This window comes from Pleurodeles waltl, chromosome 11, assembly GCF_031143425.1.
Source record: "Pleurodeles waltl isolate 20211129_DDA chromosome 11, aPleWal1.hap1.20221129, whole genome shotgun sequence".
Lineage (NCBI taxonomy): Eukaryota > Metazoa > Chordata > Amphibia > Caudata > Salamandridae > Pleurodeles > Pleurodeles waltl.
This window is the reverse complement of record NC_090450.1, coordinates 955,640,389-955,659,104: the sequence shown is the minus strand read 5'-3', so window position 1 is coordinate 955,659,104 and position 18,716 is coordinate 955,640,389. Positions and strand designations below refer to the sequence as shown.

The 18,716-nt window shown below is 43.0% G+C and overlaps 1 protein-coding gene across 1 annotated transcript in view; it reads left to right on the top strand.

Annotated features, from left to right (window-relative positions):
- SMARCB1 (SWI/SNF related BAF chromatin remodeling complex subunit B1) overlaps positions 1-18,716 on the top strand; it is a 45,376-nt gene that overhangs the window by 10,667 nt on the left and 15,993 nt on the right. Inside the window, exons 4-7 of the mRNA XM_069215183.1 lie at positions 3,692-3,829; positions 5,762-5,889; positions 7,378-7,544; positions 15,121-15,311. Coding sequence (XP_069071284.1) covers positions 3,692-3,829; positions 5,762-5,889; positions 7,378-7,544; positions 15,121-15,311 — 624 coding nt within the window. The remainder of the gene's footprint in view (positions 1-3,691; positions 3,830-5,761; positions 5,890-7,377; positions 7,545-15,120; positions 15,312-18,716) is intronic.

Genomic DNA, 18,716 nt, shown 5'->3' with positions numbered 1-18,716 from the left:
CAGCATTGTCGAATGAATGATCTACAGCTTTTTAAATTGTACCCCTACAGTCCTTTTAATCTCCTTTCCACTCTTATTACTTAACTCCATCCATAAAGGATTGCACTGAAATGGATGCAATAGTGTTTCAGTCCGACCTATAAACATTTGTATTTCCACTGTAACAACCAAAGGTTGAAGTAATTATATAGTTAGGTGAAAAGTTCAGTAACAATGTAGTGTTTTAGGCTAAAACAAATTACAGATATTCACCAGGAAGCTAACCCTATGCCGCACTTGGCCTTCGGTCATGTGCAGTGAAGGGTTGGCCATAGGATCCCCCATTGCTGTGCGAGTAGGGAAACAAAACAGAAGTTTGCTCCCAGCCAGCAGATGCATATTTAAATCTAATGCCAGCTGAGAGCAAACATGCTTTACCTGCTTGCACTCCTACAGGCAGGGAAGGCATGTTTACTTCAGTGTGGCTGGAGATTTAAAAAAAACATATGTTTCCCTGCCTGCTGTAGTGCAGACAGGGAACCTACTCTGTTCCAGGGGTGGGCTTCCTGGGACACAGTGCCTGAGCCAGGCCTAGGGTATCGGATCACTAGGGGCTTAAAAGGCTCTGGGAGGGGAGCAGCGCACCCCTAAATAAAATTGGGTATCCCTGCCCCTGGGTTTTTTCAGGGATGTGTAATTCCCAGGGCAACAAGTTTTAATGGTTATTTGGATCTTGGGACAAGTAGGCCCAACTCCCTGCAGCACAAACCTTTGGCTGCCAGTTTTCAGAGAGTGGAACTGTCTGCAGTTGCGGTAATATGTGTGTATGTGTTAAGGCTGTTTGAACTTGTATTTGTTTTATTAATGAATCCTTCATTATTAAGGTCACACTGCACTACTGACAGTGTTTCCAGTAACAATAAAAAAATGGCAAAAAGTGTTCACATGTTTGAAAACGTTAACAACATGACGCTAAGTGTAATGCTGTGATTAGATGGAAATGTTGGTGGAAGCTTATAAGCAAGAGTGATGATTCTTTCCTTTCAAGATAAAATGTTCTGGAAAAAAATGCAAGTAGGAAAAAAAAATGTTGATACTGTGAATTGCTAGGTGCTATTTTTTTGCGGCATCATTTAGTAAATTGTGTTGATGCATGCTAGTATTTTCCAAAAAATATTCCTGATGGAAAATCAGTGTAATTATTTTCAACAAGATTATGGGAAGCATGAAATTAAACGAGCACTGGCAAAGCCAAGCGATCCCACATTTTATTGTGAGTCTTTTGGTTTCGTCAATGCATGTCTTGTTTTGACATGGCTTTTTTAACACTTTATTGTTGTGGGAGCTGCCAGGCCCTCACCATTGTAAAACAAACACTGGCAAAAAGAAACATTTCTGGTCTCAAATAGCACACATTGCCACCAGTCAGCGGCAGCTGCCACTGAACAGGGGTGGCGTGGCTGGATAGAAAACAAAAAACACTTTCTTGGGGAGATAGGTTCATCTCCCCTCCGTCCTCTTACCGGCTGCTCTGCAGACAAGCTCCGAGCCAATCACTAGCGTGACAGCAGCATCGTGATTAGTGTGGGCGACCTGCTTCGCCGCTCAGATTAGGAGTGATCGCCTGTGCATGTTTTTCACTTGGCTGTGCAATAAAGCTGGGTAGTGAACATGCAAAGTGCGCATGTCTGTTTGGACGGCCCATCACGGCCGGCCAAACAGACATGCCCACTTTGTGGTACACATACCCCTCCTCCGACCACCTACCTCCAGCCTAGCCCCACCCATTCTTCTAGGAAAAATAAAATGATAATAACATAGTGTTCCATGTTCTTTGATGGGGGCGTCCAGTTTTGTTACGCCACTGATTGCCACAGTAGTTTGTAGTACTGAACAAAACTACTTTGTGTATCATTATGCTGCTTGTGGAAGAGCAGAATGGGGTCACTCACAGTAAAGCAAGCCGATAGAGAGGGAGAGAAATAGAAGTTTATTAAAAACAAAATGTCTTTGTTAATGCCAGAAGTAATTAGGGACCCAATTCTTAAAGTCACAAAATTGCATCCATGGTATGTCTTCGAATTAGTGCCTTTTTAATGAATTTCCAGAAGTAGACGAGGAGATCCTACTCCTAGAAATATTTGTGAACTGTATTTTAGCACGAGCAAATATACATCTGTAGATTCGCTCATGTGAAATTCTATTGAGCGTTTACAAGGTCTTTTCCTCCAACCACTTTTTTTCCCAACCCTGAAAGAACTTCTAATTCTGCCATTGTCAGGAGTACATTTACAACCTTTCTCATTCTAAGAAAAGATTAGAGAAGATCTGGTGACAATCCTTAAAACATGGAAGTTAGTAGGTCTACAGAGTCAAAGGTATTCCAGACCTAGAACTATTACTTACTGCTTTCTCCAGCCAGAGTATGTAGATAGGTAGCAAAATAAGGAAATTACTATATATAGTAGGGATTGAAATTGCAAGTATTCAAGCCCTACTATAGTAGTAGCCGTGGCATAATCAAAGAGGCTATTATCAGAGCTCTTACATAATAAGATTGCTGCCATAATTTGTAGCTGCACTACGTGGCACCAAAGGGACAAATAGATTTTGTACAGGACAGGTACGTTGAAAAAGTAACCTGTCCCATGGACAAGTAGATATTTTATTAACTTCCACACCCACAGGTGTTTGTATTGAAACTAATGCAAAGCCCACAATATTAATTTTTTTTTCAACTTTGTCGTGGATTTGCAGGTCCTTGCAGCACATTTTGAAAAAAAAAAATCAACAGAGAAATGTCGGCCTGCGGACGCTTCGTGCTTTTTTTTTCTTTCTTTTTTACCTTAATATCTCCAAAACTGCTGAACGAATTTACACCAAAACACAAAAAGCACTCTTACAGGACCAAGATCTAGATTTCTGACAAATTTGGTGTAAATCTGTTCAGTGATTTGTTCTTTAGCTGTGTCTAGAGTTACTATTCAAAAACAAACTGGGAAAAATGCAGTTTGGGACCCCCTTTTAATTTTCTCGTTCCTTTATTGATGGATTACCCCAAAACATTCCATGCACTAACTAGTCACAAAAGTAGCGTTTTCTTTTTTCTTAAAGTTTCCTGGTGATTTCCCAAGTGGAGCAAAAACATTGGCAACACAAAAAAGGCATTTCCTGTGGAAACACGATCATAACTATAACTACCCAGTGGTGACTACCAGGGGTGTGGGGTGTATATATACTGGGGCTTTAGGTCTTTGTCCATTGGTTTATTCAGGTGTTATTCCCATTTTGCTTTCACGCACCACAGTTTAGGGCACTGGGTATGCCCTCTCTTTCTACTCGCTATCTTGCATTGTAAAGTGATGGCATTGTGCATGATCACATGTAGCCACCTGAAAATGAGGACACATTAGTGCCAAGGCTGGGTTGCCTGTGCGTCTTGCCATTCCTTTTATTTTTACATGTTCAGGTAGTATTTTTCTCCAATTTGTTTTTGCAAAATGTATATTTTTGCAAAAGAAAAAAATCACACACTTGTTAAGGCCAGATTTATTGGCTTTGCAATGCTTCTTATTAAATAGGTACTTGTGAGAATGTCTAGGAGCTACTATTAATCCGAGCAGGCTGTGCAATCATTGGGTTCCTTATTATTAAATCCCTACATTTGCACACCAAATCGGTACTTTATCATAATTGTTTAATATGTTCATAGAGAGCAGAAAGCAAAGAGGAACAGCCAATGGGTACCAACATTGCCTAACAGCTCCCATCACCTGGACGCAGTGCCTTGCTCCACAACAATCAACAGAAATCGAATGGGCCGGGATAAGAAGAGAACTTTCCCTCTTTGGTAAGTCTGGTCTTCTGAGAGACCCCTTCAAGCATGTAACAATGCAGCTTATTGTTTGGTAATGCCATCCCTTTGCTTTAATGGGAGAAGAGTTTGTCTAATATTTTAATGACATACATTGTGTGGGACAAATCGGGTTTCTAGCTGGATCTTTTTCACTTGCACTCAAATACTTATTGCAGTGCTGGCATCCGAACAGTCTACAGTTTTGTAGCCACCGAATGGTGATTTTGACTATAATGTTTGTATATAAGCAGGAGAAAGAGACCTTCTATGTTATCTGCCTAAAGAAGGACTGTAACTCACTATAACCGGAAATGTGCATCTTAGTTGAAAACCACCTCAATTCCTGTCCTGGCAAGGCTCCTTCTTGCCCCCTATCTGATGTTATTGGATGAATCCGTCACACTGACGGATGTCCAGTTCTCTTGAGGATAGGCCTACAGTCACTCACTTTACCTGCCCGTCCCATCATGCACAGCATGGCGGAAAGTGCTTGGAAACTTTTAAAGGATCCCCTGCACGCATAAAAAAAATCTCCATGCACAATGGAGCTATTTACATTTTGTTCGTAGAAAAAAAAACTCTGCTTTGCAGTTTGTACTGTTTTCTCTGAACAAAAACGTTTATTGAGTATGCTCATTAAAGATAACATGCATTCGGGGAAACATTCAGTGCTGCGAAGAGATGCACGATGATAACATCTCCCATCACAACAATGAGATCCTGTCAGACAGATGAGGATCTCTAGAAATGTCTGGTGGTCCTGCACTAGGGGAGTACAGGCCATCCCTTTGCTGCCCTGGTGGGCCATCCTCCTGAATCTAAATAAAGCCCTTAATCTTGATAATCTGCTGCAGTATGTTTTATGGGACCATTTCACTGTCTACAAAAAGTTATCATCTCACGAATAGCATTCATTATTTATTTTACCCTAAATGCTTTTCGTAATAAGTCCTCACGATCCACTGCCCAAAAACCAATACCAGTAGCCCTCACCTAGGTAATTGCAAACTCTGCATCAATCTCAAAATTACAAAAACACTAATGGAAAGTCATTTAATGGAACAGGCAATCTGAAGATAAGTGAATCACTATCACTGGGACTTAGACTTCTCTGATGCCTCAAAGTGACAAATGCACCTTGAGAAACTGGTGTTTCACATCTGCGTACTAAATCATTGTTTCATAAACTAATATTTTATGCCTAATTGCAGATTTGTTGTACAGCATGCTGACTTCATTACAGGAGTAACATTCTTTTCACTAATACTTTGAGGTGTTAACTTTTACTTGAAGATACCCGATTCTTTCTGGCTGGGACCGGGATTAATTGGGGCATTTACTGGATCAGCTTCTTGTCTTCCTTTCTGGGAATATATGCATTAAGTTTGCATATTGACCAATAGTATAGACTAAAAGAGTAATATGATGATGGCCATAAAAATTGGAAGAGGGTTTTTTGCAAAGAACTTCAACAGGAATTGTGCAGTAGACTAAGCTAGTGAAATGCGGAAAGATAGTCTGTCCTGGAGGCCAGAGTTTATGATACTTACCTTTTAATCACTGACCATTGGAGGATGTATGAAAGTGCAGCTGTTTACAGTGTAACACAAGTCCAGCCTAAATGGTTAGGGATAAAGAAAGTCTTACATTATTATGGGAGCTATTCAGTTTGTATTTTATGCTGCCTTACAACTGTCTCAGCACTTTGGGGTACCCACAGAGTTTGGTTGCTCACTGCACACCTAATGTTATTTTCTTCGCTGACACCATTCTGATTGGGTACCTTAATCTTGAAACTCTAGTTTCCAGCCTTTTAGTTAAGCATCTCATATTTGCAATTAAAAAACATCTGCAGTATGCATAAATGGTGGCCAGGAACTCTTGAGGTTTTCACTTTCTCTTTCTTTATTATTTTCTGCGTCAAAGTTTTGATGACCATGACCCAGCAGTGATCCATGAGAATGCTTCCCAGCCAGAGGTTCTTGTTCCAATTCGGCTTGACATGGAGATTGATGGGCAGAAGCTACGAGATGCTTTCACTTGGAACATGAATGGTAAGCACTGCTTTTCTTGCTTACTGTTCGGCAGCCTCTTCTCACTTTTGAGAGGCATACTGGCCACTGTTCCATAGGTACGTCTTCCTCATTGTGTAAGTAATGTGGTAAAACATGCATGGTGGAGAGCTCCAATTGCATGGCTTCTTAACATTGAAAGAATAAATTAAACTCCTCATTTGGACGTACAGTTATAGCACTGACTGGTGCTGTGTATTCTGCCCTTTTACAGGGCAGGACTATTATCTGATTTTGCTGCTTCATTGCCTCATGTTTGTCTGCCTGGTAAATTAACATTTCCAATTTTTCTTTTTCATGAAGCCCTTTCAACAATGAGCAAAAACTATGTAAGAGTTGACCAACAGGTCCACTCTAGCGCTGAAGACCTTGAAGGTGACATAAGTAGCAATAGCTTCCTGCAGAGCTGGGGAACAATGCCTTTGTTTATATAATGAGCCTCTCATCCATCTGCTGCTGTCTTTAGTACACATAATTAATCCTCATGCTGTAGCAGCTCCTGAAATTGGTTTTAGATGCATGTTTGTGTGTTTTCCTTTCTCCTATTTCAACATCTCGCTTCATGATTTAGGTGCTCTCTTGTGTTCTTTCATGATCAGCCTACTCTCGTGTCATGGATGTTCATGTTTCTCTTAACCTTTTCCATTGTCCTGGATGTATTTAGATTGAATATGTGTGACAATGGGAATGTTGGATGCAAGTCACCACAAAATTATCCTAACTATAGCCATGATGGTGATGCTGAGCCATAGGCAATATAGAGTTTAAAAAGACAGTATATTATCAGTTTGGATCTACATCAGCGGTAGTTACAGAAATACCCAGAACTATCCAGGGTATTCACATCAATTGTATTGTAGGCTCATTTTAAATAGTGAAGTGATAAATGAATGAATGAGGGAGCTTCCAGTTGAACATTTTAAATGCCACAATATAATGCATCATGTGGACTCCTTCCTTGCAACAGTGCATGCCCTTTGAGGAAATTGGGATGGGGAAGTACTGTTTAATTTCACAGAACCACAGATTTGGTCTCATTTTTGTAAAGTGGACCTCAGGGTAAGTTGTGTGTGTTGTGTAAATATATGCAGGAACAAATAATTTAGAAGTGCCAAATGGATGCTGGGGAGGTTTTTCTCTCCTGATCCGCACATTGTCCAGGTTACACATGGGGGCTCCAATCGTGAAACCCCCTCATTCTCATTAGACGTGAAGCATGTTCTCTGCAGTGTTGTGTTTTTTTTTTTCACAGTAAACTTTAAGTGTATAATTGTGTTCTCAGTAGGGGTTCAGAGTAAAGTGCCTAAATATTAATTAGACAGATTGGACTAAAGTTGCTATGGCAGCATTTTTTGCACCTCATTCTGCAAAAGCCTCATCTATACTCTTGGTTTCTGTGTATTTCTGGTTTGTTAGTGTTTAACCAACATTTTGATTTTCTTTATTTCTTTCCTATTCACCCCATCTCAGAGAAGCTGATGACTCCAGAAATGTTTGCAGAAATTCTCTGTGACGATTTGGATTTGAATCCTTTGACGTTCGTCCCAGCCATTGCTTCTGCCATCAGACAACAAATTGAGTCATATCCCACGGACAGTATCTTAGAAGACCAGTCTGATCAGCGGGTCATTATAAAGGTAGTGTAGTTGGGTCAGTTTGTGGGAGATGCTTTAAAGAGAATTTTGATGGAAGGAGGTTAACCTCCTTACTTAAACCATAACTGAGACATGCTTTGCAGGTAATTCAAAGAAAGAAAGAGGTCACCACACTGTGATTGTGAGTGCCCAGCACTTAAAGCTTTTCAGATTCTGGTAAGGATAACAAAAATCTGCACAACTTTATAAAGGCAATCTCAACACTGGCGCTGTTATGAGGGAAGTGAACGAATGCCACCCAGTGAGAGCTATTGTTGACTATTTTCTTGATATTTTATTTTAGCTTTAGTTATTACTATAGATGTTTTTGAAAGTTTTGCAGCTGCCCTGTAAATGACAGCATTGACGTTTGCCACAACAGAAAAATCTAAATTTAAGAAAGCAGGGTAGATGACCTTGAGCTGCTGAGGAGAAGGCATGTTGCTCATGGGTATATTTTTGTAACCAACAGGGGATTTTGAGGGGTCTGCATGATTGTTGCACAATTAGTAGTAAGCAAGCAGTTACAAAACCAACAATTCATATACATTTGTATAGTGAGATAATTTTCTCAGGTGTCACTAAGACAGGAGCCCAGCATAGGCAACAGCATTGGAAGCTATTTGTGAAAATGACAAGGGCAGTAAATTAAACTGTGTCACATTTCTAAGGGCAGTTACACTCCTCATTTTGCCTTTGTGTAGATCGGATGAGTCCTACTTAAATTATTGTGTGTTTGAGAAAAGTAAATTGCGTATCTGATAGAGACTTCTAGCTGCAGATTCCTTATCTTTGAATTTCCCAGGCATCAGACTGGATTCAGGAGATCTTTGCTGGAGCAGTACCCCTGCGTGGGTTGGGTGGCTGTTGGAAATGGCCCTTATTGCAGGGTCATCCCTAAACATTTAGATGCCTCCTTCCTATTTTTTCTGATCTGTTTTTGTTGGTTTATTGTCTGTGTGCAATTTACCACTGCTGATCAGTGCTAAAGTGCAAGTGCTTCCAATGTAAATTGTATTGGTGATTGGTTAATCCATGATTGGCATATTTGATTTACTAGTAAGTCCCTAGTAAAATGCACTAGAGGTGCCTAGGGCCGTTAAATCTAATGCTACTAGTCAGCCTGCAGCACTGGTTGTGTCACCCACATGAGTAGCCCTGTGAACATGTCTCATACCTGCCACTGCAGTTTGTGTGTGCAGTTTGAAACTGCCAGTTTGACTTCACAAGTTTACCTACTTGCCAGGCTTAAACCAACCCTTTTTATGCATGTAAGGCACCCCTAAGGTAGCCCCATGGGCAGGGTGCAGTGTATGTTAAAGGTGGGACATATACGGATGTGTTTTACATGTTCTAACAGTAAAATACTGCCAACTTCGAGTTTCACTTTTGCAAGGCCTGTCTCTCTCACAGGTTAACATGGGGGCTGCCTTTAAATATTATTAAAGTGCAGTTTCCCTTTGAGCGACGAATGAAATATGGAGTTTGGGATCTCTGAACTCATGATTTAATAATACACCTTTTGGTAAAGTTGGTTTTAAGATTGTCAGTTTGAAAATGCCACTTTTAGAAATTGGGCATTTTCTTGCTTAAACTATTATGTGCCTCTGACTGCTTGTGTATTCCACGTCTGGGTCAAACTGACAGTTGGGCTGTTGCAAATTCCCTCTAGACAGTGAAACAAAGGGGCCTGCAAATCCTGATGGGCCATCTGGGCTAGACTGGAGGGAGGAGTGGTAACTCACACATGAAAGGGTTGTGCCTGCCCTCACACAATGTAGTCTCTGACCTCTTGATGTGTGTCTGGGGCCAGGCCTGGGCAAGGCAGGATCTTGTCAACAACAGAGACTTTCCTTTTGAAGTTTGCCTACTTCAAAGGCAGAAAGGGGTATAAGTAGTGGACGCGAAACCCTAGACTTATAGAATCTTTCTGGATCAAGAGAAACCTCTTCCAAGGCTAAGAGCTGAGGAGCTGGAGCAGGCGTACTGCCCCTTTGTTGTGTTGCTTTGCTGGATTGGCCTGCAGTTGCTGCTTCTGCTTTAAAAGAGAGCAAAGGGTGAACTTTGCTGTGCATACTGCTTGAGAGAGTTCTCCAAGGGCTTAGAGTAGAGTTTGCCGCCTGTTGGAAGTCTCGGGGACACCAAAAACTTCATGTTCATCTGCCTACACCACTGGGAACTGTGTGTTTTGTGCTGTTCAAGAAGAAAAACCACTGCGACGGCACCAAAGATGCTGCTAGCCTGCACCCCAACCTGCCACTGCCCCGCTTCTTTCTTCAATTCCGTGTGGCATCGTTGACGCCAGAAGGGAATCCGCAGTGACCTATTTAGGCACCACCGAGAAGCGTAGACGTCTGTTCTTTTCTTTCCGCACCAGTTAGCGCTGATCAAGAGAAGAGCTACCTCTCGGTCTCTTTTTGACAGGCTTTTTATGACATTTTTTTGACCGATTTTAAAGTGTCTTGAGGATGTCATCCCGCAAAGTAGGGTTTAAGCCATGTGGCACCTGTCACCGCACCATGGCGGTAAGGGACCCACACCTTGTGTGCTGATGGTGTCTTGAGCGTGTCCATGACTCAAAATCGTGCTCGGACTGAAAGTTTTGAGGGAGCGCTCCCTAAAGCTGCTTGTGGCCCAGGAGTGGACGCCATTGAGCCCAACCCCTAGGAGGTCTCGGTTCCGATTGAGGAGAAGGTCGCGTGACCGCTCCAGGAGCCCCAAGTCCTCTTCTTCTCACTTGAAGTCCTTGGAACATTCAGAGAAGAAGCACTAGAAACAAAAGAAGTCGAAGCAGTCTTCGACTTCTCCTCGTCTGTTGGCTGACGCGACAAGTACGGAACATGGGCATTACAGGTATGGTTCGGCTGAGCTGCCAACAGGTCAGACTCCGTGCGCCCAACAATTTCTTAGAGCGACCACTGCAAAAGACTTTCACGAGGTCATGCAACCCATATTCAAGTGGGCTGACCTCTCCGGTGTTCCTTCAGGCCCCGCTGGGTTGGAAGAGGCGCCATTAGGTTCCAGGCAGACGGCTCCAGTCTCCGCTCCAGTGGGGTCTAGTGGATCCGATCATGCACCCGGACCGGCGCTGGTCATGCCAATGCGACCCTTTTCCAGTGCTGGCACAAACGCCGATGGTCCTGATGCTGCCGGCGCCCCACAGCGGTGTCAACCCCATTCTAATTCCGATGACTCAGCCGGAACTGCGTCACTTGATGCAGATACATTAGGCAAGAAAAATCTTTCTTCCAGCAGCCTAGCATTATGGTTGGTGAACACCGCATGCCTTTTGGGCCGTTATTCCCATACCCTGTGGTATACGGTTGTGCAAGTGCTGCCACAGGTCCCGGAGGAGGCCTGTATCGTCCTCTCCTCATCAGTGAAAGATGAGAGAGATGCAGCAAAGTTCACCATCAGGTGGGGTTTGGACTGGGCACAACGGTTCCGTTGACAGTGGCCTTGAGGCACCACGCTTGGCTAAGAACAACTAGCTTTTTGGAGGATGTTCAGGCCAACCTCATGGACATGCCCTTCGACAGGACTCATCTCCTTGGAGAAAAGGCAGATTTGGCGTGGAATGCTACAGGGACTCGTGGGCCAAGTCCTTGGGCAACTCCGTGACACCTTGCCCCCAGTCTGCCTTTTGCCCCTTTCATGGCTATGGAAAGGGCAGGCCACCATGCCAGTCCTAGTCCTGCGCAAGCATCCCAAGCTGTGCGTGGACACTGTGCATTCCGACCGTGTGGGTCTGGTAGCCAGAAGTCATCTGCCACCAACCCCCTGGCAGTTGCAGCCACTAAGCCCTCCTAGCCTTTATCCTGGATTTCGGTGAGAATGACTGAGGCTGCTGGGCCTCATGGTCTCCTGCTGGTAAATAATGCCAGATGACATATGCAAGCTCTGTAGTGAGACCTCAGTTCCAGGTTGCGCAGCATCAGCAAAATCTCTGACTTGGCCCTGATATCTGAGGGAACTGCAAAAGGCCGGCAGCGGTGGCTGACGAACCGCGATTGGGTCACAGACAGGCTCCTCTCCCTTCCCCAACCAGATCTGGCAGTTTTGACAGATGCGTCACTCCTGGGATGGAGCAACCATCTGACAGAGGTGGAGATCCGAGGTCTCTGGTGGAATCCAGACTCCACATCAACTTGTTGGAGCTCCATGAGGTCTGGCTAGCATTGAAAGCATTTCCTCCCTTTGTCAAGGGGAAGTTAGTGCGGGTGTTCACAGACAACACCACCATGTGGTACTGCAACAAGCATGGCACGGTGGGGTTGTGGACCCTTTGTCAAGAGGTCTTGCATCTCTGGAGATGGCTGGAACAGCAGGGCATAACCCTGGTGGTTAAACACCTGGCAGGTTCTCTGAACGCCGGGGTGGACAAACTCAGCCGTCGCTTATTAGCAGATCACGAGTGGCGTCTCCATTTTGAGGCAGCACAAAGACTCTTTCAGCAGTGGGAAGAGCCTTGGTTAGATCTGTTCGCCTCTGAAGAGGACCCGCAATGTCAGCAGTTTTGCTCATTGGAGTTTCCAAGGTGGCTATCAGTCAGACACACTTCATCTCCAGTGGAGTTCCGGCCTCCTCTATGCCTTTCCACCCATACTACTTTTGCCCAGAGTTCACAAGAAGATCAAGAACGACCGGGCACACGTCATTCTAGTGGCACTGGACTGGGCAAGGAGAGTCTAGTATCCTGACCTTCTGAAAATGAGCATTGATCCTCTGATCAGGCTGCCCCTTCGGGAGACTCTTCTGTTAAAGCAGCAGGAGAGGGTCCTCCACCTGAACCGTTCAACTCTACGACTTCTTGCATGCAGACTGAGCGTTGTCAGTTGATAGCTTTTGACTTTCCTCGCGAAGTCTCTGATGTTATTTTGGCAGCCAGGTGTCCCTATACCAAGAATGTATACTCCTGCCAATGGCAAAACTGTGTAAAGTATTGTACAGATAGGTCTAATGACCCTCTTCTTGCATCTCTTTCTAATATTCTTCTCTTTATTCTTACCCTTGCCCAGCAGGGATCTGCTGTGGGTATGCTTAAGGGTTATCTCTCTGCGCTGTCTGATTTCCTGCGGCTGCCTGACCCAACCCTCTTTACTTAGGTCCCCACATGTAAATCAGTTTCTCAAAGGGCTTGTAGATATGTTTTGCCCTTCATCATGCCTCAGTGGGATCTTAATTTAGTTCTCACATACCTCATGTGTGCTCCCTTTGAGCTGCTACACAATTGTCCCTACCGGCTGCTTACCAGCAAGACAGCCTTCGTAGTGACAATAACATCTCCCGGGAGGCTAAGTGAGCTTCAGGGTTTATGATCCAACCTCTCTATCTAATTGTCTTCCATGACAAAGTGGTGCTTCGCACCAGGGCCTCTTTCCTTCCGAAAGTGGTGACCGCATTCCATTTGCGACAGTCTGTCACTGCCCACCTTTTGCGCTCCTCCACATCCTTCTAAAGAAGAGGAGCAACTCCACCATCTGGACCCAAAAAGAACATTGTTGTTCTGCTTTGACTGCACAAAAGCGTTCAGAGTGGATGACTAACTTTTTATGGGCTATGTTGAACCGAAGAAAGGTCAGGCAGTACAGAAGCAAACCATTTCACACTGGGTCATTCTCTGTATCAGAATCTGCTATGGCCTGGCTAAAAGGCAACCTCCTCAGGGTTTAAGGGCCCATTCCACCAGAGGAAAATCTGCGACCATGGCATTAGCTCGTGGACTGCCAGTCCTGGACATCTACCAGGCAGCAATGTGGACGTCCCTGCACATGTTTGTTAAACACTACTGCCTAGACAGTCGGGTCCGCAGGGATGAGCATTTCGCCCGGTTGGTTCTGAAGGACTTCTAAGTACATAAAATGATGTGTTCACTGCCAAGAAGGTAGAGCTTGAGTGTCTATTCAAAGGTAAGGAATCTGCAGCTAGCATACTCTCAGATGAACAAGTTACCTCCCTTCGGTAACGCATTATCTGGTAGAGACAATATCTAGCTGCAGATTCTTTGCAGACCCATTCCTCCCCACTCTGCGGACAGATTCCTATGGCTATTGTTGCTTCCCTTTCAGGACCCTAGTTTGGACACACATTTCTCAGTTCACTTTATGGCTCTTCGCTCCTGGTGTGAAAAGTCACGAAAAGTAACTGATGTCCGCGTGACTGGGTGGTGTCTATTTAGGTCATCACAGCATCACTTCAAATGCCGCCTGGAACCAAACAAAGCCACCCGAAGACGAACAGTGGCACTGCCCATGCACAAATCTTCCAGATCTAGTCTGATGGCTGGGAAATTCAAAGGTAAAGAATCTGCAGCTAGATATTGTCTCTAGCAGATAATACATTACCAAAGGTACGTAACTTGTTCTTTACTCACATTTGTCTAATGAACAGGATTATCCTGATACTTTTTATTGTCGTTTGGCTAGTAATGAGTTTACTCCTCACTTTTATCAGTTATCAATTGACGAAAGGGAATACTTTACCTCGCTGTACAAAAGGAGATTATTGTGAGCTGCAGTCTGTTACTGAATTAAATTACTCTGCATTGCCCCTTTTCTGACTGTGGTTATTTGGATTCCTTTTACCCCTTTTTTTAAATTTTATTTTGCTTAATGAGGATTACACCAATAAGGATTAGATCACAGCATTACATAACTGGTCGTTTACTGTGCCTTTGATCAGACCAATCTAGAGCTCTGATAACTATAGCCTTTTGGGTAAATACCCTTCCCAGGATTATTGAAGAACAGTACTTAAGTGCTTTCCGAAGCATAAAATAGCATGATAATTTTTTTAGTTTGTATTTAGAATACAGGTATTGCTCAGATTACTTTCTTTCATTATAATGAAGATTTTACCCTACACTGCATTAAAGAAGGGCTCTACATCCATTGTTTTACCCTTTATTGGGTGCAGAAGATCACTTAAATTTCCCCAGTCAACATTAAAGAGCACCCATATGCCTTAATCTGCACTATATTGCAGAAAGGTTACCCTCTGTCAGACCCCTCATTACTTAACCTGCATAAGATTACTCTCTTCAATACCCTTTAATAGAGGGCAGCGGAGTACCCTGCTGTATGCCTCGGAAAGTGGTGATTGCACTCCACTTTTGTTTGGATTTTTTGGGGGTATTATTGGACTTTTATGTGTATATATATATATATAATATTATTTTGTGAAGGTGTCCCCCTTTGCTTTGCGTTTTTTTAAGTTAAATATGGGGGAGTCTCGTAACCGTGGGATCTCAAGGGCTGTAGCACAATGGATGATTTTTTGACTTACTGTGAACTTTCATTGGTGCGGTATGTTCTGGTCATTACTGTCATTGTGTGTGCATTGTAGCAGATAAAAGAAATGTGGATTAGCCGACAGCCTGGAGTATGTGAACGGTTGCGATGTAGATGGTTGACAGTACCTGGGAGGGATTTTATTGAGCTGTTTTTCTATTTTACACCTGTAAATTGAATGCTTTGGTGGCCTTTAATTCATAGGACGTCCATGCATGTTAACGTTGCGTATCTAATCAAGTTAATCTGAACTTTGTTGTAACAATTTACTTGTGTGGATTTTTTTTCAGCTAAACATCCACGTGGGGAACATCTCCCTGGTGGACCAGTTTGAGTGGGACATGTCGGAAAAGGAGAATTCTCCAGAGAAGTTTGCCCTGAAGTTGTGTTCTGAGCTGGGACTGGGTGGGGAGTTTGTTACCACTATTGCATACAGCATTCGGGGGCAGCTGAGTTGGCATCAGAAAACCTACGCCTTCAGGTACGTTGGTTCTGTTCTTGAGGTGTATTTGCAGTAGGTTCTGGCAGCGTTCCAGAGATCAGTGGGCTTTCCAAATTCGCCTCTAATCCAGGTACGTTGGCCGAGTGCCAAGGACGTGCTGAGTACAGACCTCACAGGATCCTTCACTGGGGGCGGTTAAACCCTCCCTATAGTCTAGGGATTTCTTAGGGTGGTGGTTTCATCATAGCTTTAAGATTTGTATGTTGAAATCCCTGTGAACCTGGCTATGTGTACGGTGAAGAGTGACTGTCAGAATAACAACGTTTTTTAGAACTTGCATCATCAGCATTTATTAGTCCTTCTTTTTGTTCATGCAGAAAACATAACTATATTAAAATCTGACATTCACATTTTATGCTAGATCCAGCATGGCCTCTTTATGATGATTCTGTGTGTCCTTGGATGATCTTGAACCAACAATCAGCAATGTGTTTGTGTCTGATATATTTTTCAGTACCACACAGTATTCTTTCTTTGGTGCTGTGGGAGATGGTTGGTTTCTTGTTTATTTTTGCCACCGGTTTGTTGGAGCCCAGAACCAGCTTGGAGAAACATGGAGCTGAAAGAGTGCTTGGCCATGCCATGTGGAGACTTTACCATAAGTTGTCTTAGGATCAGTATCTCCCAACTCTCCCAGATGCTCTTGTCACATACTAGATGGTTACACCAGGAGGTCCTGTAGACTTAGATGGTCACAGTTTGCTTGCAGGTTGCGCAAGAGATAATTGACCATTTATATTAGATTTGTTAATGCTACTACTTGGTAATAGGTTGAGGGCAATGTAGCTAACTCTCTAAGGTGGAAACGCCTTCTTGCATCCCCCTTAAATCTTGATTTTGGTGAACTGTTACTGCCTGCACCATTGTCCTCACCAGTATAGGAGCAAGTACTGTAACACTGTTTATGAAAGTGCCACTGCTGAAACAATGCAAAACCCCAAAGAACTATGCTGCTTGTTGCCGCTTTGATTAAAAAAAAAAAATTTGATAAACACCTCTCCGGTGCATCGCAGTCAAGCAAAACAATCCATTTTGAAATGTTTTGCCAAGTACGCCGCTTCCAGATATACACGGCTTCTCAGTTCTTTAATAAGTTCTTCCTCCTAACCAGATGTTGAAGGTAGATTTCCCACACCCCGGTTGCTTCTAATACCAAGATATACAAATTATACGAAATGTACCTTTCTGAACAGAATTTCCTTTTTTCACACCCAAATTTCACATGAAGAAATTTAGGAAGCCTCAAATCTTTCAGCAAGATTATGGAATAGTTGCTGTTTAAGTTTACTAGACTACTGTATGTTCCTCAATTACTATCATCTTTCCTACAACTTCCTCTGTACGTTGAAGCCTCTAGAAAGCAGTGAAGGGATATAAAAGCAATACAGTATGGAGCAACTGGGAAGGTAGTTTTAGATCGTTATATTAGTGTTTCAGATGTAATTTTTTTTTTTGTTTTTTTTGTTCTTGCTAGACAAAGCCTCCTTTAAATAGGATTCTGGAAAATAAGGATCTTGTACAGTAAAATACCGCTGCACACTGTAGGTCATGAGTGTTTTCAGGTTTGCGCAAGGATTTATTTCCCACCCTTTGCATGATGATTTAGCAAGTTGAATACTCGCCTTTCACATCTTTCTGAATTATAGCAAGGCCACTTCAGCCTTCCATCCTTCCAAAATCAGTAAATTGAATATCGTTAGTGTTATAACAAGACTTGCTACTTAGTGTTTACAAATGGTAGGGATCTGGTATCAAGCCCTTCTAACAAAAATAAATTATTAAACTTCTCAGAGTTCTTCCCACCATATTCAGCACTCTAGTAATCGCAATGTAACATGTCTACGCTCCTGAATAAATAATTATTTTTTCTAAACGGTGGATATTGTAAATACGATTGCAGCACTGCCTTCCATTTATGCTTAGTAATGGAAAGTAGTGGGCTGTGCATGGTATCTTCTCTAACTCTGGAACTACATTTTATGTTTTCCTGCTCGAAGGCCAAATCATGTCAAACGTACAGGCCTGAAATGTTTCCATTTGTTGGCCAAAAACCTGACCAAAGCTTACAGGGGCAGTATATTCTTTCTTCTGTCTTTTTGAAGGACGCTTGCTTGTAACCTGTGCAGGAGTAATATTTTAAGCTTGTCTTTCTCCTTATTTACTCCTAACCAGCAAAATGTTCAAAGTTGTGCCTGAGGCAAAAGACCGTGTGCTTGGAGGTATGCACTTAGTCCCCAGACCAGCTTGCAAAGGCTCTTTCTTGACTGGTAATAAAACGAGTTGTGGAGCAATATGTACAGGGAGTGCAGAATTATTAGGCAAGTTGTATTTTTGAGGATTAATGTTATTATTGAACAACAACCATGTTCTCAATGAACCCAAAAAACACATTAATATCAAAGCTGAATATTTTTGGAAGTAGTTTTTAGTTTGTTTTTAGTTTTAGCTATGTTAGGGGGATATCTGTGTGTGCAGGTGACTATTACTGTGCATAATTATTAGGCAACTTAACAAAAAACAAATATATACCCATTTCAATTATTTATTATTACCAGTGAAACCAATATAACATCTCAACATTCACAAATATACATTTCTGACATTCAAAAACAAAACAAAAACAAATCAGTGACCAATATAGCCACCTTTCTTTGCAAGGACACTCAAAAGCCTGCCATCCATGGATTCTGTCAGTGTTTTGATCTGTTCACCATCAACATTGCGTGCAGCAGCAACCCCAGCCTCCCAGACACTGTTCAGAGAGGTGTACTGTTTTCACTCCTTGTAAATCTCACATTTGATGATGGACCACAGGTTCTCAATGGGGTTCAGATCAGGTGAACAAGGAGGCCATGTCATTAGATTTCCTTCTTGTATACCCTTTCTTGCCAGCCACGCTGTGGAGTACTTGGACGCGTGTGATGGAGCATTGTCCTGCATGAAAATCATGTTTTTCTTGAAGGATGCAGACTTCTTCCTGTACCACTGCTTGAAGAAGGTGTCTTCCAGGAACTGGCAGTAGGACTGGGAGTTGAGCTTGACTCCATCCTCAACCCGAAAAGGCCCCACAAGCTCATCTTTGATGATACCAGCCCAAACCAGTACTCCACCTCCACCTTGCTGGCGTCTGAGTCGGACTGGAGCTCTCTGCCCTTTACCAATCCAGCCACGGGCCCATCCATCTGGCCCATCAAGACTCACTCTCATTTCATCAGTCCATAAAACCTAAGAAAAATCAGTCTTGAGATATTTCTTGGCCCAGTCTTGACGTTTCAGCTTGTGTGTCTTGTTCAGTGGTGGTCGTCTTTCAGCCTTTCTTACCTTGGCCATGTCTCTGAGTATTGCACACCTTGTGCTTTTGGGCACTCCAGTGATGTTGCAGCT